The sequence below is a fragment of the Oreochromis aureus genome, linkage group 1, assembly GCF_013358895.1.
Source record: "Oreochromis aureus strain Israel breed Guangdong linkage group 1, ZZ_aureus, whole genome shotgun sequence".
Taxonomy (NCBI): Eukaryota; Metazoa; Chordata; class Actinopteri; order Cichliformes; family Cichlidae; genus Oreochromis; species Oreochromis aureus.
This window is the reverse complement of record NC_052942.1, coordinates 26,228,348-26,255,418: the sequence shown is the minus strand read 5'-3', so window position 1 is coordinate 26,255,418 and position 27,071 is coordinate 26,228,348. Positions and strand designations below refer to the sequence as shown.

At 37.8% G+C, this 27,071-nt stretch overlaps 1 protein-coding gene across 1 annotated transcript in view; it reads left to right on the top strand.

Moving 5' to 3' along the window:
* LOC116333697 (CUB and sushi domain-containing protein 1) overlaps positions 1-27,071 on the top strand; it is a 422,781-nt gene that overhangs the window by 153,341 nt on the left and 242,369 nt on the right. Inside the window, 1 exon segment of the mRNA XM_039613940.1 lies at positions 6,275-6,387. Within this exon segment, the coding sequence (XP_039469874.1) occupies positions 6,275-6,387 (113 nt within the window).

Below are 27,071 nucleotides of genomic sequence, written 5' to 3'. Positions count from 1 at the left end.
TTTTATTCTTAGTGAAAGTTTGGACAGGGAAAAGGAATATTAATGATTGTGTCTGACCATATTCACTATAATACAGTTTGCCTGAAGTTTATATTTTGGACTGCTTGTGATGATTTACAACATCTAATTTGTATGCACCGAATACTGAAAAAAAGCATATACCGCTGCTTTAATCAATTTCCAGTTTATTAATAACCTGTTTTAGTTAAATATAGATCAAGGTTGATTCCACAGCTTGCTCCAAGCCCTTCTCAAACCTTTGCTGTTTTCATCCCCAGTCATTCCATAATGTATCCAGTACCTCTTTGATCAGTATGGAGCCATCCCCTCTCTAAATCGTTGACCAGTGGCAAAAATTAACCTTGGTCCAGAACTAAATGTCCTTCAGAGTTCATACGCCCATGAAATTAAAAACTCCGAAGGAAGGCATCCTCCTGATAATTAGTTATAGCCATTTTACTTTGTTCACGTCTTATTTGTTGAGTGGTGAAATATTAATGTGAGAATGCAAGTGTTGTCCCTTGTGGGCCACTAAGGTGATTTATTGTAGCCTGTGGACAGCCAATTCTCTTTCTGGTTCAGAAAAATAGAAAATGCACAGAAAATGCAGCACACAGGTTTTAAAAGTAGACAGTTTCACACTACCAACAAAAACATTTGGGCACGCAGGCACATGATGTGCATTAGTTGACACTAGAGCTCCTTACTCCTTACTAACACAAATATAAGTATGCAAACATCTTAAAAGAAAGTGGATTTATCTGTATAATTTAATTAATTTATAAAATAGTAAGCACAAGTAAATTTAGCTTCAATAAAACAAGATAAGCCATCAGAACAGTATAGAACAGATTTATATAGAATAATGAACTAAAATTTCTGTAATTTAATCATAGCAATTGTATTATTACATTAACTTACAGCATCCTCTACTGGATTAAAATAGTTAACAGTTAATTAACCTAGCTACAGGGACTTGAATCCTTAGTCACAGGAAGCACATCAAATCCCAGATAAGGCAACAATTAATAAAAGGTACGATGCATAGACAGGAACAAATAATGGCAAGTTCAAAAACATTTTTTTTTGCACTTTAAGACTAAACTGTTTTTTCTTACTTCTCACTTGCTCACTTCTTGTCTTACTACCCTCCTCCTGCCTCTCTCAGTATTGTCTTTCCTCCATTTTCTCTGTTTCCTTGCTTTCCTCCATCTCTCTCTCTAGTTGTTGCTTTCTGCATGCTCCCTTCATCTGTTCTTGTCTGTCCTTTGCGTCCTTGCTCTGAGGCCAGAGAATTAAAATTATTCATTTTTCACTGTTCTCTGTTTTCACTGTCCTCTCTTTTGCTCAGTAGTGTAACTGAATTATTCTTTTTACTGTTTTTTTTTTTTTTTTGTCCATCCACCTTTGTCCCTCTCTTTCTCAAACATTATTTTCTGGGCGTCTACATTTTTTCCACTTTGTCACTTTCATTTTCTCCTTTGTTGCGTCCCATCCCAAAAATGAATTGGATAAAATGAATACAGAATCCAGACTCATTGTTGTTCTTGCTTTGATTGCATTAGTTAGAGTCTTGTTCCAATGTCTGTCTTTATTTTCCTGTTACTTCTTCCTTTTTTCTCTTTCCCTTTGTTAAAGTTGCATACTTTTTATGTATTGTGAAGAAAGTGATTTGTGTCCTTGCTATCTAATGCTGCACTCCACTGATTATACAGAATTCTCAATTTCCAATTCTGCTTGCACACAGGCAAAATGTTGTGAGTATGAAATTGCATATTGGGTCAATCAAGCAATAATAGAAAAAAATGATAAAATAATGGGGTTTTGTGGGTTATGACAGAAATCCTGTATTAACCTATATATGCCTTATCACCATAGTTAAACTTCAATTTGTGCAAAAAGCTAGTAAATATTTGAATTACCTAGAATGGATCTTGTTGATATAATATGGATCTTGAAATCCATTATAGTCGTTGATAAATAATATTGAAACTAACTTCCTCCAACAGTTTTAGAAGAAAGCCTGTGGCTAAAGACAGAATAAAACATACTGTCCACAGATGAAGCCACATAGTCACAAAAGTGTCAGATAATGTGCCAAGTTTGCCCAATGCTCTCATTTTTTCCCCAAGATAAAACAGGTGTAAGTTATATATAGTAGATTGGTGAGTGCAAGCATTGCCTGCTATACATAAGCACAAGGAACATATTAGCCCCTTAATATCAAAAGAGGTGCATTAGATGTCAGGAGCAGGAAGGCTAGGAAGTAAAAGTTGGTTTGGAGCTTTTCAGCACTAACAACAAGTGATCCGTAAAGACCAGAAGTCAAATCATACTTTAATCAAAGTTTGGTGGTGAAAATATCCATTTATTTCAGTGGATGGAATCTTCAGAGTGTGAGAGGCAGAAAAAAAACGTTTTTTTTTCTTTAACCTTCTACTGACTGCACAGTTTTCACTCTATAGGCAACATTTATAACCATTTGGAGAGCAACTTCTTTGGCACTCATGATTATTAAACCAGGTGCATACAAATTACTGTTTTTCTTTCATAAACCGTTTCTTGAGAGTAGTACTGAGTGAAATTTCTCACAATTTTTTCACTATAGTTACACAGAGTCCAATTGCTGTGGTAACCAATAGATGCTTAACTAAAAGGTTTGAACAACTGACAAAGATTCATTAGAAATTAATCACTCTAATTAATAGATTTGAATTTTTCCTCTCTTTGATTGGTGGATGTGTTTTCACAGCCTGTCTCTCTCAGACAAGTATTTGAATGTGATTATAATACTTGGCCCAAAATAGACCTGCACACATTTTCATCCAAACCAATTTTTCCATCTGTGTGTCAGTATCCCTGGCTGTCTGTATTTTTGAGTATGGATATACGGTGCCGGGAAACGCAGACACATTTATTTTCAGTCAGTCATCTTAAGTCAAGATCAGGTCACACTAGAGTTTAAAAGCAAATCATCACAGCTTCAAGTATGTAAGCTGACATTCACAGTTTAAACCTGCTCTTCTATTCACACACAAACGTAATAGTGGATTAAAAAAAAAAAAAACCTTCACAGTGACTAACAGAAGAGGACTAGATTTTCAAACATTTGGTCACTCTGACTTGGATTTTCAAAATAAATACACTTATAGGAAATAAACTGGACTCTTTAAAGTGTTACTTTTTTTTTTAAAGTCACTAAATATCAAATGTTTTAATGCAATGACATTGTCAAAATATAAGAGCCCCTAATTAGTTTCAGAATTTCAGATGTTTGAAGTGATCAGAATTTAAAAATAAACTTAATCCATGATTTATATAGGTGCCGCAGACGGTTCTGTGGCAGGCAGGATTTGGAGCCAAAGGCAGGACTCAGAAGCAAGGCGGCTTTATTGCTGAATTCTAACATAATACAAAATAATGCAGCTACAGACACAAGACAACTTCTACAATCTTCTAGGAGGCAAAACTGCGAGGGAGAACATGACCAAGAACAGAAGCAAAATGAGGGTATAAGTACAAAAATGGAGATCAGGGCAGAGTGGATACACCTGAGGAAACACATCTGAGCTGATACTAACCAATGAGACAAGGGGAGGAAAAGCTGAACCTAGCTCACGCAAGACAAGGGTCTATCAAGATAAAACAGAAAGTAATACAGGGAGTGCAGAATTATTAGGCAAATGAGTATTTTGTCCACATCATCCTCTTCATGCATGTTGTCTTACTCCAAGCTGTATAGGCTCGAAAGCCTACTACCAATTAAGCATATTAGGTGATGTGCATCTCTGTAATGAGAAGGGGTGTGGTCTAATGACATCAACACCCTATATCAGGTGTGCATAATTATTAGGCAACTTCCTTTCCTTTGGCAAAATGGGTCAAAAGAAGGACTTGACAGGCTCAGAAAAGTCAAAAATAGTGAGATATCTTGCAGAGGGATGCAGCAGTCTTAAAATTGCAAAGCTTCTGAAGCGTGATCATCGAACAATCAAGCGTTTCATTCAAAATAGTCAACAGGGTCGCAAGAAGCGTGTGGAAAAACCAAGGCGCAAAATAACTGCCCATGAACTGAGAAAAGTCAAGCGTGCAGCTGCCAAGATGCCACTTGCCACCAGTTTGGCCATATTTCAGAGCTGCAACATCACTGGAGTGCCCAAAAGCACAAGGTGTGCAATACTCAGAGACATGGCCAAGGTAAGAAAGGCTGAAAGACGACCACCACTGAACAAGACACACAAGCTGAAACGTCAAGACTGGGCCAAGAAATATCTCAAGACTGATTTTTCTAAGGTTTTATGGACTGATGAAATGAGAGTGAGTCTTGATGGGCCAGATGGATGGGCCCGTGGCTGGATTGGTAAAGGGCAGAGAGCTCCAGTCCGGCTCAGACGCCAGCAAGGTGGAGGTGGAGTACTGGTTTGGGCTGGTATCATCAAAGATGAGCTTGTGGGGCCTTTTCGGGTTGAGGATGGAGTCAAGCTCAACTCCCAGTCCTACTGCCAGTTTCTGGAAGACACCTTCTTCAAGCAGTGGTACAGGAAGAAGTCTGCATCCTTCAAGAAAAACATGATTTTCATGCAGGACAATGCTCCATCACACGCGTCCAAGTACTCCACAGCGTGGCTGGCAAGAAAGGGTATAAAGAAGAAAAAACTAATGACATGGCCTCCTTGTTCACCTGATCTGAACCCCATTGAGAACCTGTGGTCCATCATCAAATGTGAGATTTACAAGGAGGAAAACAGTACACCTTTCTGAACAGTGTCTGGGAGGCTGTAGTTGCTGCTGCACGCAATGTTGATGGTGAACAGATCAAAACACTGACAGAATCCATGGATGGCAGGCTTTTGAGTGTCCTTGCAAAGAAAGGTGGCTATATTGGTCGCTGATTTGTTTTTGTTTTGTTTTTGAATGTCAGAAATGTATATTTGTGAATGTGGAGATGTTATATTGGTTTCACTGGTAAAAATAAATAATTGAAATGGGTATATATTTGGTTTTTGTTAAGTTGCCTAATAATTATGCACAGTAATAGTCACCTGCACACACAGATATCCCCCTAAAATAGCTAAAACTAAAAACAAACTAAAAACTACTTCCAAAAACATTTAGCTTTGATATTAATGAGTTTTTTGGGTTCATTGAGAACATGGTTGTTGTTCAATAATAAAATTATTCCTCAAAAATACAACTTGCCTAATAATTCTGCACTCCCTGTAAATACTGGGACCAGGACTTAGACATACTAACATGACAGAACAAAACGGAGACTGAGGGACCAGAACAACACGGGAGCATGAGAGCGGAGTCAGAAAGGGATACGAACACAGAGAAGAGACTAGGACAGACTGGATATGAATGGAAACAAATATCATCATCAGAAAAGCATAGAAAAAAACCTCAAAAGCACTAGGGAACAATAAAATACTTCAAAGAATGAGATATAGAACAGGAACATAAATCAAATCCCAAAAGAAATGAATCATGAGTCCACAACAAAAACTCAAAATGCTGGGTCAAAAACCCAGAACATGACAATAGTTTTTTTTTCTTCATTTTTTTACCCTATTATTATCAACAGCTATTTGCCCCTAGCTTTTTTTTTTAGCAACAATTCCTCTGTAGTCTTGTCTTTCACACTCTCCAGACGGGGCATAGTTTAGTGGGTTTTTTTTATTGCTGCTTAAAATTGCTTTGGCCAAAAATGTGTGTAGGAAAAACCCTGCATACTTCTCACACTGATTTTGTTCGTTTCCTTTCAGTCACATATATTTATATTAACCCTGTAAAGAAGAATCTACAGGCATCCAGATAATGCTAACCTTATATCACCTCAACTGGCTCTTTCATTATGATAAAGCAGTAGTTATATTCAGAACGTACCATCCAAGATTAAAAGATCAAAGATAGTCTTTTATTTTGACCACCAAACTGTTCCAGTGAAGCGTATCCAGTCCGCAGTCCCATGTCTGTACTCATGACATGATCAGTTATCATAGCGGCTCTTTTGCTCTGTTGCGGATTCAGAGATTTTGTGGGAAAAGCCACAAACTACAAATTGCATTTCTTCAATGTCAGAGAAAAAGACAGGCAAATAGGAGCTCATGAAGGGACCTCGTTTCAGCAGGAACCTTTATTGTTTTATTCTTAATGATGACATCAACATAGTCATGTACTTACAGCTCCATGTTTCAGGTTTCAGGCCTCATTATTAGTTTCCAGAAATGGGCTGTCTTGCTGTTTCAATAATTTACTTTTTCCTCTTTTGCAGGTTGTCAGGATTCATGCTGCCCTCCCCTGTAGTCAGCAGTGGATCCATATTGGCCTTGTGGTTTACCACAGATTTTGCTGTGAGTGCACAGGGTTTCAAAGCTGTGTATGAAGGTAAGAAAATGTGTCATTGTGTTCATGTGTACGAGTGGTCATTGTGATAAGCCTTTCGGAGATAACAGTGATAAATTGGAACCTGCAAATTGTTGGTATGGTGCTGAAAATGTATTGTACTGTAAGATTTTCAAGAGGAAAGAGTGTGTGAAAACCCTTATTGTTATACACCGTAGTTACAGGTCCTGTAGCTTGTGTGTGTGCTGAGACTTTGATCGTATGATCAAAGTCTCAGCATGTAATGCTGCATGAATGTAATGCTTAACACTTTGTTTGCTGTTGTTTTTGTTTAGAGGTTTTTCTGTTTTATCAGTGATTATTCAAACATCTTATCAGTGATGACCTGGTGTTTTGGATCAGAAAGCAGAGCAGGAGAAATTATTTGTTTTTTTGTTAGTTTTCATATTTTTGTTGGAGTCAGTCAGGTGTAGCTGTTTGTAGCTTGAGAAATCAGGCAAGCAAACTCAGTTGATCAAGCACTTATAAGCATCCAACAAATTTGTGTACGATTAAGGTGAAGCTCCATAGATTAGCTATTTTGATTTATGGGAATAACTGTTCATTTTCATAGTTCTGCATGACCGAACCTGGGCTTGCAGCCCAGAGTTGTTGTTTTGGCCATCAGTCGATTAGTTGGAACTACTTAAGTACACCATACATTATATGTATACAAATACTATATCCACGCATTCATTTTTCTTTATTGTGATTTCTACAATAAGAGTTGAATGTTCAGTTTCGATGTGTCTTTTGTGTGTGTGTGTTTTGTACACAAGACTGTTCCATGTCTGCGTGCCTGGTACGACACAAATCCTTAGCCCGACCTTTGGAAGATGTGCATACACACATGGAGTGCACACTTAAACACATGCACATTTGTGTAACAGTTCATCTATGAATGATGAACTTTAAATATCAAAGACTAACTCAAGAGACAGGATCTTCACACTGACTCCGGTGTGTGAGTGCATGTTTGTTTCACGTAAATGTTACTCTCTGTGCACATCTTTTTTTTTTTGCAGTGTGTCTGTGTGTGTTTCTAGATGTGTCCCATTCATGTGTTCATGTATATTGAAAAGAAACCCTTTCTTGCCTTTGTTCCTTTTCCCATCTGCGGGGACCCTTAAGTGTGTTTATAGCCTCAGGATTGATTGCTAGTGCGTTTTTGTGAGACTGTGTGTAAATCCAAGCAAACCATGGTATTTATAAATAGTTTGGGTTGTTCTGTCTATAGTTGGGATTGTCTGTCATGTGACCTATCTATATCTGTACAGTATGTGCAAGCACTAGTACTGAACACGTGATTTTTTTCAGCCTGTGCATTGATGCAGAGCCTCATGCTCTGTTCAAATAATACATTTACGTTCCTCCGGATTTTAGCAATGAAAAAGCAGAAAGATGAACAAAATATATATGAAAGGGGCAGCTAGCTTGCATTAGGTGTAATAATTTATTTGTTTCACAATTTCACTCTCTTTTGGTTTCCTGACAGCATAAGCAGACAAATATCGAAATTATAATTGTTTTGGGGGGAGCAATGGGAGCAGGACAGAAACAAAAAATGACCACAATAGCTGCAAATCATGCTAACAGTTACAAAAATATCAAAAAGAAAAAGCATAGTAAAAATTGGATTTTATAGATATATATATCTCAGAAGATCCAGAGATTTTGAGCCAAGTTACTGAAAGACAACACGAAAGGCAAAGTAAATACTAATATAATGTGTTAAAAGATCAGGTATTAATCTGTTCCATTTCTTAAACTGCCTGACAATTTCAGAAAGAACTGAGGGAGTGCTGCTGACACTATAACTTAACTACAAAAGTTGAGAGAGATTCAAATGCTCTAGTTATCTCGTATCAAAACCTTTAATATGAATGTGGCCATGGCTTTTTGACATGCATAACAGAAAAACACTTCTCAGCTGTGTCATCGAGAACTTCACTTTAAAGCTTGGCATAAAAAATATAAAAACCGTCTCTGCTTCTGTGACCAATTAGGCTAAATCCAAATCCACAATTATATTTAGTTTTAAGATATTTCAGTATTGTTTGATTTCTTCTAATTCATTAAGATAGTGGGACCAACTAAACTGTTCGGATTCAGATTTGAAGGGTGAATGTGATGTTAGGACTGTGCATTTAACGGTTAAGCCATGTGAATATACAGACTACATTGTCAATGTATAAAAAATCAAAACAAAAAAAATGTCAATTTGAATATTATTCCAAAAAAATTCTAAGAATGTGTCACAAAGACAGGAACTTGAATTCATAACCATTTAGTATCTATTGTCACTCCTTGGGACTTCTATGGGGGGACTGCATGATCACAGTGAGACTGTTAGACTGACTGGAAGTAATGGTCTTCCTGATCTGAACCCAAGTATTGATTTGGTATTAGACTTCAGGGCTCATCTCAGTTTGTCTATAACAAACACCATGTTTGAGCATAAGTATACTTGGCACGAGGACACCCTAGGTTTTAACTGCATCATCAGATCTTTGCCTATGTCTTTGACACTTAAGTAAAAAGTGGAGCTGAGCTGTTAACTTATCAGCACCTGATGGTGAGTTGGATTACATGTAGCAAAGGTGCACTCAGAGCACCTAGCAAAAACCCTATTTGCCAGGGATCTTCAACTCCTAACTAAGCTTCAGCAGCACTCCAAAACAGGATTGGGAACATCAAGTCTGAGTGGATAATGTTTTCCACCTTCATTGTTGCCATGTCATGTCAACAATACCAGAAACAAATGTTGCTGGCCAGAGTTGTCACACTGAAGAAGCTGTCCTATCAAGTTTATTTGGCTCGTGGGACCCTACAGACAGCTAATAGGCACCAGAGGACAAAGCAGAGCATGACTCTGACAGTGACTGATTGAAAAACATGGGTGTGTGTAGTTAAGAGGGGCTGTGAAACAAGACTTTCTGTTGACCTCGAAGTGATTCTGACACCCTGTTGGACGACTCTGGAGGTAGAAGCAACTTTCTGCCTACACTGTGTTTGGTTTGGATGAGGTGCTTCTGACTTCAACTGGGGATATAATCAAGCTGTGAAAGGGATACTCAGTAGGGTTAGAGATCTCCTCAATCTGACAGACATGCCTTCGGTAGAACGCACAGTCTGCGGATGAGGGGATGACTCGGTCATTCAAGTAGTTAAACAAAAAAAGTCTCTGGTGGCTGCACCCCTTGGAAGGATGACATTCACCTGATTCCCCTTAAGGATGTCGTGGGGCCATTCTGGTTGACACTCATTTTGCAACATTGTCTGGAAGTTGGGGACAGTGCCCTTGGATTCATGAAAATATGTGTTCTCAGTCCTCAGCAAATCTTTCACTATCCTTTATCAGATTGCCTCCCTGTCTCTCTTTTCCCATGACATTCTCTTCTACATTACTTAAGAGTTTTTTTGCACCTCTTCATTTAAACTGAATCACACTAGAATAGAATCCATTTTTTTCTACTGCCGTTAACAACCAGTCTCTGTCTGTATATGCCCCTGTCTCTGCTCACATAGCCAATTCACTTAACAAATCTCTCAGTTCTATCCTTTTATTAAAGGAGACCAAATTGAACTATAAGTCTGAGCACATAGCTTACTGATAAGACCCCAGTCACCTAAGAGAGGGATAGATAGAGTGAGAGGAGAAAGAAGGGGGGTTTGGGGTGGGTGGGTGCTGTCAAATAAAGCTATAAGTGGTGAAAAAGCAAGCCTTAATGATAAAAAAGCAGGTTTGCATACCAACTCTGCAAGGCACGATAATCATCAATTAATTTCCCCTGAAGCAGAAAGAGAAAGAGGGGAAAGAAAAATGCAGAGAAAGACATAAATGCAGAATCTGAAAGAGAGAGGGAGGTGTAGAGATAGATAACCAGGAAGATGGGGGAAGAGTGGATAAACAGAAGGGTGGTATTCATATCTGTCTATATTTCTCATTTGTTGACTTCACGACACAACATAATACCAGAAGATCAACATCCAAAATGAGATCACGATCATTGTGGCTTTAAAAGAAAAACGGAAGACACGACTGGAAGAAGGAAAAAAATGAGAAGTGCTTCACTCATCTTTTATTAACAGTCATGATGCTATGATGGCGTTTGGGGGGTCCTGAATTTAGAATTTTTGTCACATGCAATTCTCCCGTCTCCCTCGCCATCACCTCCATCTGTTTCCCCTAGAAAATAGCAGTCATAAAATCATTTGAAATATTTATGTGCTCTTACAGCTGCTTCATCAGGAGTTAGACCTGTAGCCTCAGCTATGGAAACTATATGGATTTTGACGTGTGTGTCCAATAGCACTCTCTTTTCACAATTCTACTTATTTTTGATTTCTTGGTGCACATTCCTGTTTGAGCTGGGTGCAAAATGCTGAAAGTTATAAATAGTTAAACTTTTAGTAAAAGGCTGCGTCGCCTCAAATAAGTTCGCAATTGTCACTTAGCAACAAGGAGCACTACCAGCACTTCCCCCGAGCATTTGTTAAGTGCTGCTACCTGTAAGAAGAAACCCAGTGGATACAAAGCCTTACTTTTGCATTCACAAAGTAAATGAACTGTTTGTTGTTGTTTTCTATTGTGAGTGTAGCTGAAGTGCTTTTTACCCACCCATATGATATGCCAATCGATTTCTTTTGTTTTAAAACAATATAATAGAAATTCAAAGCGATGACAGACCTTTATTTTTTCTTATCAAATACATTAACAGCTGTAAACGGTTTAGCATACCCTCATTGCAATGGTGCTCTCAAGGGGCAGCAGAATAATGCAGTACAGTGCACTCCAAAAACTGCTCAGAAAGAGCCCAAGGCAGCGACTTATCCTCCAAACAACTCTCACTCCAATTTGATCGATGATTCGCAGCAAGCACGATTCCACAGACGTCCCACTTTATGTCCCACAGGTACGAAATAAGTAAATGCTTAGTTTTCTGGACATTTTTAGCTTTTCCTAAAAAGATTTAACCATTAAGACAAAACAGAAAACTCCTGTTCAAAGTCTTAATTAATGTCGTACACTATACCACTTTACACTAACACGTACAAACGTGCCCACACTCACAAAGAAAGAGCCTGAGTGTACTTTTTTTTTCTTTGTATTCCCTAAGCTAGCTGCAGAGTTTCTCCTCCTGTTGAGGGACTTCTGTGAAGAAAAAAAATGACCTGGAAACTGTTAAAAGGGGCATTGCACTTTAAAGACACACACACACTCCCCTATGGCATCACTAGGCATAGGCATCACTCTGGTAAAGCAACAGAGTGAAGACAAGAATGTGTGAATGCGGATCAGGGAAGTAAAAGAAGACCGCCTGCTTGTGTGTGTACATGTTCAGGCACATGTGTTACTGCTGGTCATGAGTATTTTTGTTGTTGTTGTGGTAATATCCACCATGTCATTATCTGTATGTTATTATGAGGTGTCACTTTTACACCGCATTACAACATGTAATGTGTGTGTACCCATGCCTGAATGTGTGTGTATCTGTAAAATTGCAGGAAGTTCATCCCCCTTGGTGTTGGCATTTCCACTCTCTCTCTCTCTCTCCCTCTGTCTGTCTGTGGTGTAGACTGGTGTAGAATCCATTAGGAACACTTCTAGGAGCTTCCAAATCTTGCTGACTTGATGCAAGGCTTTGCACAGACTGTGGCAAGAGCCCTGTAGCCACCATCCATTGGACGAGATGCAAAAAGATCGCAGCCTCCTGCTTGGGGATTTTGGGTCCTTACTCATGATGTTACACATAAGAAAGATTTATTCATCTAGAGTTTTTTCCGATGCCTCTAGCCAGATAGTTTTCATAGTGGAGCCTTTATTTCACAGAGTTTCGCCGTACTAAATCTCAGAGGGTTGCAAATAGCCATTGCAGAAAATTGCACTATTGTAGAAGGAGTTGTGGCATAATATGAATACAAAATACGGTGTGTTGGCAGACAAAAATATTATTTAGAGGCGTGGTCTTCAAATCTAAGTTTTATGGATAGTAGTTTATAATGAAGGCATATGAGCCTCTATGTTTATCTTAAATATGTCTTGTGCAGCTTTTTACCTTAATTTCACCATACATTCACTTATTCAACATTAATTCAGTCACACTGTTTACCTCAACAGCTAAATAACTTATTTTATTTTTTTAAATTAGGTATGTAGTTATTTGTTTTTTCTGCTTACTACTATCCTCAGACTCACTGATCCCTTTAACAGCAGGGTTTAGTAAGCCTCAAAGTGCTCCTGCTGTTTGCATTAAAGTTAGTAACACTGGAAATGTACTGGACAAAAATAGTGGGCTTCATGGGGATTTAACTGATTCATTGATTTTATAATATTTCCCTCCAGCTATTGTTGTAGTCAGAGAAAGTTTACCTCTATAGAGACATTAGAAAGAGAAATCAATCATTACAGATGCCATTAATAAGTTCAAATAGTATAGTTATTCTATTGAACGAACCTCCTGTGGAGGAAATTGTGCTTACAGCTTGCAAATAAAAAACAAAAGACTCGGAACATTAAAAACATAGGTGCAGCCCTAGTCTTTGTTAGGAGGGAATTTATGTGAACTGTTACAGTTCATGAAATCAAAGTTTCTTTCTTTAATGAGATAAACTAGTGAGAGAAAAAAAGGAACACAACTACATTATTCTCATAGATCCAAAGAGCCTGCTCTATCTCATGTTGCACTTTAAAATCCATTTTCTACCTTCCTTTATTTACAGCTTACCACCAATCGACTGGATCCAGCTGGATCTTCAGAGATTACCACACGCACCAGTGATTCCTAAAAATATCTCACATCACACTTGCCGTTATGCTGTGGAGGCTGTCTGGATAATTCAGTCAGCGCTATTTCTTCTAAACACCATAACTGCCGAGATAAACTGACTGTGTTCTATATTTAGCATTTATAGATTCCCGATAATTACTGTTTTCACTAGGTCGTAGAACTATTGGCGAAGGCAATAGAAACTTGGTCGATTTGAATGAATGTTAAATTCTAAACAAGCCTTAGTCATTCCAAAGGAACATGAATTCATTAGGATTCCCTTTTTGATGAACTTGCTGAGGAAAGCGGTTGAATACATACCAGTGTAACTGTATAAAATATTGGCAGCATGAAATGGAAATTAGTGAGATTACTGAGACTCAATTGATGTTTATGTGACTATCCCTTAATAAGATGTTATAAAGTAAAGCTCCTCCACCCTCCACCCCCAAACATATGTCTTCATATCTTAAATGAACGGCAGCAGGAAACTAAGTGACTAAAAGTTATTCATACAAAAACTCAAATGTCACTTCCTTCCCTTCTGAATAATGATTTATTTAGGCGTGAAATCAGTGATTATATTACGACTGACATTTACTGCATTTCACTGTTACCAATGCATAGCCTATTTTTTTCTTCATATCGACCTGTTATCCCTTGCTCCTATCAGTATCTGTGTGCCCTTCATTGAGAATAATAGGCTTGCGTGTTTCGTCTAAGCCAATGGATTCAGCAGGGAAGCTTCTTAGAGCAAACACAGCAAATCATTAAAGGAAGGAAAGACTACTGGTGTATTTGTCAACTCGGACAGTCAGGTGCTGCTACACATTTGTGTATCTGTGTGCTCAGAAGAGGTGAAGCGAGTGAAAGAGTGAGAGAGGAAAGAGAGAAGCAGTCCGATACACCATTAACCCGTATTGACTGAAACACCATAGGAAGCTCTTCACTGTGGGAGTGGTTCATATAACGCTGTTGGTACTGACGCCAGCTTTAGTCTGAGACATCGATCGAAGCAGCAATGTCAACTGTCCTGCTGTGTGTGTGTGTGTGTGTGTGTGTGTGTGGCCATGGCGGTGTAACGCAGAAGTGTTCGTGGGTAATATCACCGTCATCAAATCATGTTGTCAGAGCCAAGAACCCCTGTCTCACACACTCTCCCACACAGAGACACACACACACACACTTTTAGTGAGTGTTGTGATTGTGTAATCAAGTTACCACAACATATTTGAGTCAATATAACATTGCTTGAACTTAGCACCCTTTATCTGGCGTGTATGTACTGGTTTTATTTGATGTTTTATTGAGCTTATCTTGAGCTGTTAAACATGTCAGACCACATACACAGAAAGTTATATGTACGTTTAGATTTGAAACCTCTGCACAAAAATTCACTGCCGGTTGCTGAGTTCAGTTCCACTGACAAATATTTCAGTCACAATCCCTTAACTTATCTCTCAACTACTAATCTGTACACTTCATGTTTTTGCATACAGGTAAGCCTTTTAATTAAAGTGTTTTTTCAGCAAATATTCAGCTGGTGCCCAAACCTAATGTCTAAGGCTGTGGTCACTCAGGCCTAGAGATCTATTTAGGTTGCTGGGGGAAAATGACTATTCCTCAACTGACTGCAAGAGGTTGCACTAAACTCCTGGTAACCACTGGTTGCTAGGGAAGAATTTGCATTCCCTGACTGGTTAGCAAATAGGGGTTTTCTGGTAGGTTGCTGTCACTAGGTAAAATTGGTTTCAAAGAGGTATACAGTGCTGCACCTTGTGATTGCTTTGATAGCTGGCAGATTGCTGCGGTTGCCTGGATTTTGTATAGAAAACAATAACTTGCCTTCAGACACTCACCAGCTGTTTACTAAGCGGTAGGAAAACTGTGTGGACTGGGTTGGAAAGGAGACCATTCACATTTTGAAACGTGCTTGATTCAGTTGTAAGGCATAGCTTTTACTTAAAAGAAGAATATTCTCTGTTTCCAATTTCAAAGGAGAAATCAGAGGAGAAATTATTATTAAGCAAGTAAAGAATGGTCATGCAAGCAACTAACTTTGCATTTGTCAATTGATTTTATTTGGAAATCTCTTTATTAGCTAATTCAAATTTCACCAGTGGATCCTTATGTTTGTGTTTTCCCTGGTAATGTTTATTTGGAAACACCTGCTTTATAATGTAGCTTGGAACTGCTCAATTCTCTGCAGAAATTAGATTTATTTAATAAAATCAACCATATGAAAACTTTATTTTTTGTTTATGTCTGTCTTGTGTGACAGTTACGTGTCAGAGAAGAAACCAGTGTTTTAGTCTTATAACCAGAAAAGGGCACTGGACAGCTTTAGCCTAAAAAGGTGCTGAAATTGGTTCAATCTTGTTTTCGGGCTTAAAGGACTTGCTGGGATCCATCAAATGATATTGTGTTGAAATCAAGATACTGTTTTTCACTCCTGGCCAATTGGAGTTTGAAGCAGGTGCAGTGATTCAGCATGGCATTCTAGTGGCACCACTGGTGCCATTGTAAACCAAGCCATAATCCTGGGGGCTGTCCCACTTAGACTGATGTGATGCCTGGCATTAAACACATTATTAATTAATGCAGATGATATGAGGCCACAGCTGCTTTAGTGGTCTTGATTTTCTTGTTAAATGTTCTACTAGAAAGGATGTTTTCAAAGTCACACATATACTGTAATAACATATGACACTGAAACTGGCCATAACACAATTTGAGCATTGCTTACCCTTTTACTGACCCCATACTTAATGATGCATTCACTGAACTTTAAACATTTGGAAATTTATAAAGTACATGATTCATAATAACATGACTTAAGGCCCCCCATGTTTAGATTTTCTTATCTCATGTTCCACCAGTTACAATTCAGTGCAATTCCAATGCTCTGTAATAGCCTAATGTGAATTGAGGGGCAGAGATAAAAGGTTTCTTTAGCATTTTCATATCTGTTCGCCCCTTTTTATCCTCTCTGTTTCTCTCTCTGATGATAAGCGGAGCTTATAACATCTGTGTTAAAATCTTCGAGACAGAAAGTGCTCGCTTACTGTCATTTTAGCTACGCTCTCTCTCCGACTCTCAGTCATGCTTTCAATTCCTCTCTGGCTTCCACTGTCTGAGTTTCTAACTCTGGCTCTGTCTCACACCTTAAATCTTTAACACATCAGTGCCATCCAAAGGAAAATGGGAAGATTATAATCAAATTCTGGTTGTGGCTTTTAAAATTGTTCCAGTGAATATCTATATAAAATTTTGATCATTTGGTTGTCTCTCTCCTACACAAATGGACTCTTTGTCAGATTTATGTTTTTCAAAGTTCCCATTAAGACATAACAGAAATAGATAAGAGATGTTTTTAGATGTTATTTTCATTCCAACAATATCATATAAGATGCACTAGCTTTTCTCTTAAAATGGGGAATCTTTCTGATACATTTTTGATACATGAGTATATTTGAATACAGGTTCATTAAAATCTCTAATATAGGTGTTTGTAGATCATTGTTCCCATCATAGCAAAATATTAAATAGGTCTGTGAAATGGTATCATACCTAGAGAAGTAAAGAAGACAAGACAAATGAGAACTGTGCTACCAGGTTAGTTAAAAAATGCTATTTATTTATTTTTCGTCAGCACCAGACATGCATCGATTTAATGTCATTATGAATAATTGATTAATGTTCTGTCTTAGCAAAATACATTTTTATCCACGTGCATTGCTCATTAATAATGCATAAACCCAGTTACTTGTTTATTATGTACACATAGTGAGAACTGAAATAGTCAAGTGCAGCGATTCTGCTATTCTGCTGTTGCTTTTTTTAAAAACTGTGATATGTTGATTCTCTTGATTCTACTTCACTCACCTTTTGAAGAATAGAGTTTGCAGTGCTATTGTACTTTATAATATGAATATACAGACAGATACGTTAAGGAAACTGTTTGGGGAATGCAGTGCCAAAAAGAAATTAAAGGACATCAACAGTCTTATTCTTTGTAGGCGAAGACAGTTTATATATGTGCAGTTGCTTTTAAAAAAATCAATCAATACCAGCCTTAGTAAAAAAAAAAAGATCAACATGATTCTGGTAAACAATGCCACTAACCTTATGAGAAACTGCAGAAGTCTGGAGTGTATAATGGGATTCCAAATAGCATATTCTGCTGGAGTTCAGAGAGGTTTCTGGATCCTACATTTCAAAAGTTTCAAATTAAATGCTGCTCTCACCTGAATCTCAGCTGGATATCTGGATATTTTTATGCTTTTTGTTTGATTCCTGTGATTGTAGCTGACTGTATACACAGAAATTTGGAGCCATTTCATTGATACCATACCGCTATAGCTACAGAAGTTGCAATGTTTAAATGCTATTGCTTCATCTTACATATATCTTGCAAGTAAGATAAGATGGACAAGTATAAAGTTGTTTTTTGTTTGTTTGTCTGTTTGTTTTTGTTTTTTCATGGCAGATGTTTGTAGGTAAAGTGAAATTAGACTTGTTTTAGAACATCCTATACGAATAATTAACCTTAACATTTGTTCTAGGGTGTCATAGTGGGGATTCTAAATTTCTCATAGGTGTGGCTGTAAAAGTGAGCAATTGGCTGTCTCTCTTTGGTTGCCCTGGCAACCTGTCCAGTGTGTAAACCACCTTTATGTGGTATGAGAGCAGACATAGCCTTCACCTGTCCTGCAATTATAAGTTGGTTGAACAGTTAAGAAAATTGATGAATGCAACTTTTTCACAAAATAAAAATATATAAACTAACAGGGAAGAAATTTAAAGCAACAACCATAGTGCTGTGTATAAAAAACCCAAATGCTGAAAGTGAAAATAATAACTTGGTGATGGCACATTATTATGTTGCCAGTACAACATAAAATGTAGCAAGATTATAACCACCAAGTTTAAAACCAAATCAAACAACACAAAGTAACAGTGCTCGTAAAATATAATGCACCCCTGAAGTTTCATCGTCGCTGTAACTTGCGCTTTTTTAATAAAACCTTTTTCTGTTTTCTGAACTTTTCTCTCTCTTACCTCTGGTGCGTGGTCACATTTTTATGATGCAATTCGATTTTACTGTTATTGATACAAGTCTTCTTCACTGTTTTCAGGTAGAGAACATTGAGAGGACAATCCCAGCACTCACTGCAGTTTATTTGGTGATCAGATCAGTCCCTTGAGGCTATACTTGATGGCAATTGTCTCGTATTCTGTGTGTACTAACATGTCTGTCTCCTGACTGACTGTATTTTATGCCTTTGCATTTAGTTATTAGTTTGATTTTGTGATTTTTAAAGGACACGGGGCAGAATGCTTGATGTGTAAAGTAATGGCACGTGTGACCTTGACCCAAGCATAGCACCCATAAATGAATGAATTCTTATTCCGTGACACAATCACTGTGTTGAAAAATACAATTAAAAATGACTTGTATACACTTAAAGAAAAAGGCAAAAAGAAAAGGCATCAAGATGCAAAAGAAGATAGTTGGAAAGAGTAAGGAGGGGAGAAAAGCAGGAGAGTAGACTGGAGAGAAAAGAAGAGCAGACAATCCCTGGAATACCAAACGTTCCTCTGGCTGGGAGAGAAAGCAGGGAAGAGAGGAGGGGTTGCAGTGTGAGGTGGAGAGCACCCACAGAATACCAAAGAGAGAATAAATGCTAGGAGGCTTTTCAAGTCATTTTCACATCAATTCCAAAGTCTTTGCTGGAAGTTAAAAATAGACATGTATACTTAAATTCAGGTAGTAGTACCCAGTTTGGCAGAGCACCTTTGGTTGCATTCATGACAATAGTAAAACATGATTGATAACAAATTGTCTTTGTTTGAAGAACAATTTGTTAGTGGAAGGATGCAATGTGAAATACTGTAATAATGGCAAATTATAGTTTTTATTAAAAAAAAATACAGGGAAATAGAAAAATGAGGATATGAAAATACTCGCAAGACGAGGAAATTAGTAACGAAAAGTGAAAAGTAATGGGGAGAAAAGAAGAAAGAGGAAAAATAGAGAGAACTGACTGTAAGAATCATGCTCGCTCGGCCGAACTCGTACCTTTTCCCAAGATGCATTCTGTTTGAGATGTGCCTAAAAATAGTGCGCACACACGCACGCACACACACACACACACACACACACAAACACACACACACACATACACGCACACACACACACCACTCCCCAGGGTGGACTCACTGTCATGCACACTGAGACATATACACTGCAGACAAGATGCAGACACACACATACAGACTGAAGACATCATGTTGTCTCAAGTTAACTAAGTGCCACAAGTTGTTAGCGTTCTGATGGCAAGAGAGGGAGACCAGGGTTTATATAGAAAGACAGAAAGAAAACAGAAAATCACACACATAGCCATCTTGCACGCAAAATTGCTATAATATCAGCAACGTTTTCACGAAACAAGAGCAATATCTTAAGGTGATTATGTTTACTCCAAAGAAGGGTGCAGCGTAATCACTGCATGGCATTTACATGGGCCATGCTTTGCTTTTATTTTTGTAGCAATCACAGTACAATTACAGTGGTTTGTGCATGGAATTTTTTCAATCAGGGCTGCCACTTACTCTTTTAGCACCTTCCGCTTTTCTCAGTTGTTGTCATTAGTTACAGCAATTCTGCATTTTCTTGAAACCTTTTACTTCTCAATTTAAACACTGCATATTTACAGTGTACACTTCTCATTTGTTATATTTGGAACAATCTAACAAATAAAATGAACTTATCACAGTTAGCCTGTGTGGTAAGATGACATTTAGAGCAACGACGATGATTTTAATTGTGGTCACATGATTGCATATGAGAGAATCTGTGAAAATAAATTTGTAGAACCCTTCTCATATCTTTTTTTCCCTGTGAACTTATTAACTCTACCGCTTGCGCATCCTGCTCTGTCTTTCTTTCACTCTCCTACATCTTTTTTTTTTTTCACAAGGGGCTCTTGAGGTAATCATAACTCTCTTGCTTTATTACAAGTCTTGTATTCATGCTGTCAGTCCAGCGGTTATTTGCTTCTACAAATCATGACTCATCAAATGCATGTACAGTCCAAAGGTAGGTGGGAAGCAGGTTTGTAGGTACACAACATGCTGTATTTGGCACATCTATTTATGACATATGTATATTTTAACCTGATGCGCATGTTGCTAAAGTTTTTGGTGATTATATCTTTTTGTTTTCACTTCCAGTGGCTGTCAGTAGAGTCAGATTCACCCAAATGCAGTTGCATTACAATATTGTTTCACTCGTCTCATTGTTGAGCTTCAGTGAAGGTGTCTTCTTAAGCCTGCAGTGGGAAACCTTTGATACATTATCGTCTGGAAGTGAAGGTGGTTACATAAACAAGGCAATGAGGAAAAAGTAGTAATACTTGTCCTCATAAGCAATATAAGACATCCTCTGGATGCCATATTTTTTCATATCTCATATTTCTTGAATGCTGCCTCAGTTTTTTTCCCCCCTAATACTTCCAGTTGCTGTAGCCTACTCTGTCTCATGCACTCACTACAGCTGCTCCCTCTTCAACTTAACAAAGCAATCATTCTTCACCATCCTAACATGCTGAAATACATATTTTACATGGTGCTGATAAGCTTATCTATCTGTCCGTCCGTCCGTCTGTCAGTTCTGTCATCTATATAGATCAAAGTGATTAAATAATAGTTGAATGTTAATTTTAGAAATGAAACAATATACTTTCAAAATTGTATTTTATCTTTTTTTTAAAAAACTGTGTTGTTGAGAAGTTGCCTTAACCTTGTCTGTTTACATGGTCTCAAACTAGAAGATAACTGAAGCGCTGCTGTCAGACCGTTATCATCTTTGTATGCCTTCAACATTCTCACCATTGCACTTTACATCTTGGAGAGTTTTTTGTTTTCTTCTATGTCATGTGAGGCTTGGCTGTTTAATTTGCCATAAAAAATGTTCCTTCTTTGTCACTGTCATCGGGCCTTTTTTTTTTTTTTTTACACTGCAGTGGATATTAGGGACAGATCATTTTTGAGAAGTCGCCTTAACCCTGTCAATGCAATTTTAAAACCTGACACTCATGTAATGTCACATTTTGACAATATGACACATTGCGACTGTATTCTGGCAGTGGCTTTTATGGTGGCATTTAATGAATTGAGGATATGTTATGTTCAACTTTCTTTTCTTTTGCCATTTTCATCGCATCATTCAGTTCAGTTAAGGACAACACACAGCTTGTAAAACTTTTTTTGTGTAAAAACTCTCTCTCTCACACACACAGATTCATGCAGGGGATAGTTTCTAAATCATTACATAAACCACAGTCTCTTAGTACTGCATCAAAAACTAAGCATTTAGACAATGAAGCTTATTTTAATCCCATCTAGGACCTTTATCATGTTCAACTGCCATATATCAGGTCCTCTAGATAAATTCTTTATCTAAAAAAATCATAAAATACACAAGAAATAAAATGCAAACAACAAATATTCATTAGTGTTTGTCCTGCTTATTCATTAAATTAAAAAAAAAATATAATATTTACATAAGCTTTTCTGTTAAATTACCAAATAAATCCTGGATCATGGCATTAACACAGATTATAGACAGTATGCTTCTCTTCTCAGAAGAGAAAAAAAATGGCAAAACAATGCTTTCACTGCCATCATCCCCTTGTTACATTTGAACAATCCCATTTAGAGCAGCTTTGGACACCCAGCCAGCCTGTCAGCCAGGAGTCACATCCAGCTCTCACTGTGTCCTGTCATTTACCAATCAGAGCTGGAGCCATAACACAGATGGATCTGGCAAAAGCAGCCAGCTTCAGACGGAGTTGGAGATGGAGCAAATTCCTTTTTTTTTTCTTGGCTCAGCAAACTATATAAGTAGTATTACGACTCCAGTGCCAAATTTCTGTGCGTACAGTTATAGAGCAGTATTGACCTTTAACCTTTTGAAACTGGGCCACTGGTCAAGAGCCTTCTGAATACCTTCTAAAACAGTGTTACTTAAATCCTATTTTCCTTCTTTGGTAGTTACAGGTTCAGGTATTCTTTAAATAGCCATGTCTTTAGGAAATATTGCCCAACCCTCCTCGGTAATCTACACCTTTGTCACTGTTGTATTTTAAGCGATTAATTCTTGAGCTCGGTTTTAATTTTGCTGCATATTTAACCAGATGTGCGCAGTAAAAATTTGGCATGTCACCAAACGAGTTTAAAAGTGTTAATAACTTCCTGCCACTTACATCCTTGGCTCTCATTTTCACTGCTGTGTACACTGTGGAGTATTTTCACTGTTGTAGAGTGGCAGCTCTCCTGCCAGCAAGTTTATCTGATTACCTTAATAGAATTCACCACGGTGAAATTTGAACTCTGCTGCATCTTCTTCCTGGCCAGAATGCACTTAGAAGGCACCGGGGGTGTGACGCTCTGAATAAATGAAGAGGATCTCTGATAGCACTCTCTCAGAATGTACTCAGTGTTTGAAAACACATTTTAGAAGTTAAAACTGGAACGCTGCATACCGAAATAGGTCCGGATTTCTGCGATTCTTTTGTTTCATGAAGACTCTGCCTGACCTTTCTTTTCCGCATCACTGTCCAGTAACATAAAGAGTTCTTCTCATCAGCAGTGCTATTTGTCTGTATTTTGAAATAAAGTGTTGAACAACGTGGCAGGCACGGCAATTTCAATTCAAATTCCGTAAAAAATTCTTTTCTAAAGATGAAGCAACAGTGAAGAAACAAATGCTTTCTCCACGTCTTTTTTCTTACGTTTCTGCCTTTTTTCTAATTCTTCTGTCCTTCATCTTGCCTTAAGGGTCATTGCTAGTGAGACACATTAACAAGGCTGACTGCATGGATGCCTCACTTATTGATCAAAACACACTCACGCACAAGTATTTCTCCTTCACTCTCTCGACTGGTGTGTCTTTCTTACTCTGTCTCCTTCATTTCAATCCAAAGCTGTTTCATTATGCAGACAGTCCAGAAGACAGTGCTGACAGCACCAATAAAGGGTACACTAAACCACCTAAAGGTGACAGATGGCTGAAAGAGGGCGTAGATGATTTCTTTTGACCTACTTGCACTTGTTCGCATTAACGGCGTTGCTGTTGTATTCATGAGATGTTTCATTTGTACATATCACACATGCCTGACAGTATGAATAGGCTTTTATAGTTAACAATACAGTCCTCTATACAGACTACATGAGGGCTCACATTAAAAAGACAATCTTTATGTTGACCAGTGAATTATATCTCCTCCAGAGACCTAGACTATTCATTATGTCCTCTGTAGTGGACAAAATATTTTTAAAGTGAAATGTGATAAAAGAGGATCTTTTATGATTTTTGCAGGATTAACATGCTAGATAAAGACATACCAAATGCCTGCCTAAACACTATACAAGGGGAAAGTTATATTATTTAAATGTGGAATGATTTCACACTGAATTAAAATTTGAATTATCAGATAGTCTTTTTACTTCTATTTTTTTCAAATCTGTTGTTTCAGACTTCCTTTCTATAAACTACAATTGACAGTATATATAATAATTATTTGTCAAACTTTTTAAATCAGAATTTTCTGTCTGAAGTTCATAAAAAATATTGACAATTTCAATACTGAGAATTTCAGGATAACAGTAAAACTGGTCATCATACCCATTTTATCTGACAGTTATTACTTGTCTGTGTTACCGTGTAATTACACATCTGAAGTTCAATGTTACTGTGCTGTGTTTAGCTTCTTTTTATACTTTGTGCTGAGCTCGGTGTTAAAAAACCCTTTTCAAGAACTGATTAACAGGGGTTTTTTTTTTAACTCTCTAAGGTCTAAGTTGTCATTTGTGACATTAGACATTAGAGGGTAGGGTTATGGTAGAATTAGAGTTACCACTTGTGACAGGGGTGTCAAACATAAGCCCTGGAGGCCAGAATCGGCCGGGCGAAGACTCTAATCCGACTCGACGGGAAACTTTGGAAAACATGAAGGAGGGCATACATTTTTAACTTTTGACTATATCACTGTATCTTTAAAAGTTTTACATCTTTATCTTTACTGATAAAGATCATCCACAGGTCATTCATGCTACACCCAAGTAATTAGTAATAGATGAAAAAAATAATAATTAAGGAAATATTCCTGTTTTTTCTTTGTTTTGTTTCTGTTTTATGTTGTTTTGTTTTGTAACATGTAATTTTACAGGTTTATTCCTGGCATATTTAAGGACTTGCAATTATTATTATTTTTTTTACAATTTAAGAATTTTTGTCAAGATATCTCAGGGATTAAATGAATAGTTAAACTTCACTGACAGAAGGAGTGGTTTTTCTGGCCTGGCCCATTTAAGGTCAAAGTGGGCTGTATGATTTACAATGTAAAATATGTTTGACAGCCCTGATGTACAATGATTGAGACCTCAGAGGGTTCAAATATTACTGACACAGTAAAAGACAGAAAACAGAAAGCTCAAATGTTTGCTGATACTGAAGAAACAACAGATGGATGCACTGGCAGATTACTGGCTACAGCTTTAGCATTAGCATTATTGGGCATAATGCTGATGCTATATACAAATATTACATATTCTGTTACATATTCCATTTTGATGCAGAAAAGAGTTCACATCCTGGGGTTTTGAACTATTCTTGCGTGTTTAAGAATAATTAGACTTGTTGCATTCTGCATCACTGCAATGTGCTGCAAGGTGGGCATGCCTCAGCTATAACTGAGGCTGATTGATTGGTTGAAAAGTGATCGCTTTCAATCACTGATCAGCTGATCAATCATTAAATCTGTAGCTTTCGTAATAAGAGCAGGTGTGCTGACAGACAACTAGCTGTATTTTTTCAAATCATAGGTGTTTTTGAAAAGGTGTGGCTACATACTGTAGTGGTTTACAAATTTGCCTAACAAGTAAAAGATTCCTCGTTCAATCCTGGGAGGAGACACAAATCCCTTTGGTGTTGTGTCGGGAAGAGCATTCGGTGAAAAAATCTGTCAAATCAAATATGTGGAGCATCCCTTTGTGGATACAGGAGCCGCTGATAGTAGCTTCTATAGGTTTCTTAGTAATGGGTGATGATTTCATGGTTCTCTAACCAAGACAACCCCCCTCTATGCTTTCTCTTACTCCATCTATTTCTATCTACTATGTTACTGCTGACACTGTTTTGTGGTTCTTCCAAGCATGGCCTCCCTATGAAACAATTCCTTACATAAAACACACACACAAGCACGATGTCTGTGAGTCTGGTCACCAGTTCTGCTTCATCCCGTTTGAGATACAGGTCACTTCCTGCCCACCCAAATGCCACTTCCTCTCAGCACCAGTGACTCATACACACAAGCAAACACACACTCACTCACACACTTGTCTTGCTGTGGGCTGCAATGAGCATATCAGCAGTCAAATTCCCTCCGCAACTGAAGTGCAACAAAATCACTGACCACAACAGACACAAACACACATTCACACACAGTTTACTAGCAGTGTCCTGCTGGTTAAGTTGTAGAGTTGTGTCCTCTTTTGACAGCTTTCACTTTGAGAATTGAATTCAGAGAAGGATTATTCAGCTTCAGCTGTGGGTGGATTTTTTTGTGTGCGTGTGTGTGTGGGGGTCTTTCCATGTGTCTATGCATGTTGTAACTAAACAGACTGCCAGCAGCTGCCTGATTGTTTTCTGCCTGCACATGAAATAAAATTATTTTCAGCCAGTCAGCAAAAGTGATATATCTTAAAAGCTCAAAACGCTTTTTAAGAGTAATAAGGAGCGCTTTCACTCGTATTTCTTTAAATCTAAACATACAAGTCTCTTCTGTGTTGCACAGTGAGCAGAAATCATCTCCCTGCATCATAAAAATGATGTTGAAAAAAAAAAAAACAATAAAAAAATTATATGAAAGCTGGAGCTCTGATTATTTCATGTGCTTCCAGTGACTTGGCACTATATTTTCGTTGCTGATAAAATAGAGTTGTTAAGGCAAGCTGCCACTGTTTCTGTCTAGTTGCTGGTAGACTTTTTGAAGGTTCAATCAGGGACTTTAAGTGAAACACAACACATTTTAGACACAAGTAATTGTGCTGATCCTGGTAAACTAACACTGTCTGTTCACATTACATACAGGCAGGATTAATGACATTTGTTAGCTAGCTAACACTTAAAATGGCTGCGTCTCCCTTGACAGGACGGACTCCTGACTGATTGCTGGCTGATAGATAAGCATGATAATATCCCCTGCCTGTGACATAACACAGATGGATCTGGCAAAAGCAGCCAGCTTCAGACTGAGTTGGACATTCCAGCAAATTTCTCTCTCTCTTTTTTTTTTTTTTTTTTTGGCTTAACAAACAGTAATGCTCCTAAATAGCATTTAGGAAAACTAGTGTTAATATCTTGTGTATCCACCAGGGGGAGCAGCATGGCGGCACATTCATTTACAGGCTTGCTACACCATATATTTATACCTTTTAAATTTGTTCAGGGATTCTACATTTCTGGCAGAATCATAACTAGATATATGTTTGCAGAAAATAAAATACGGGTTGTGCACACTGAACAAGCCAGACAGAAAGTGATGCCTGCATTCGACGATTATTACTGACTTGCTGAAACAACAAAAACTGAATATCAAGTAGGAAAGCCTTAAATTTATAGAATTCACATATTAGTATATAGTGCATTTTTGGTAGTCTTCTAATGTCCCATTTTCATAAAGGCATCATGAGGTGGTTTCTGTTTGCCCCATCTAAAGACATCATCCCAAGCCCATAAAACTCAGCGCAAACAGCTTATAAGTTACACACCCACACACATCTATCAAGATAACACTGGTCTAATACACCTAGATTTTTATGGTTGAAAGGTTAAAACCTGTTAAAACATTG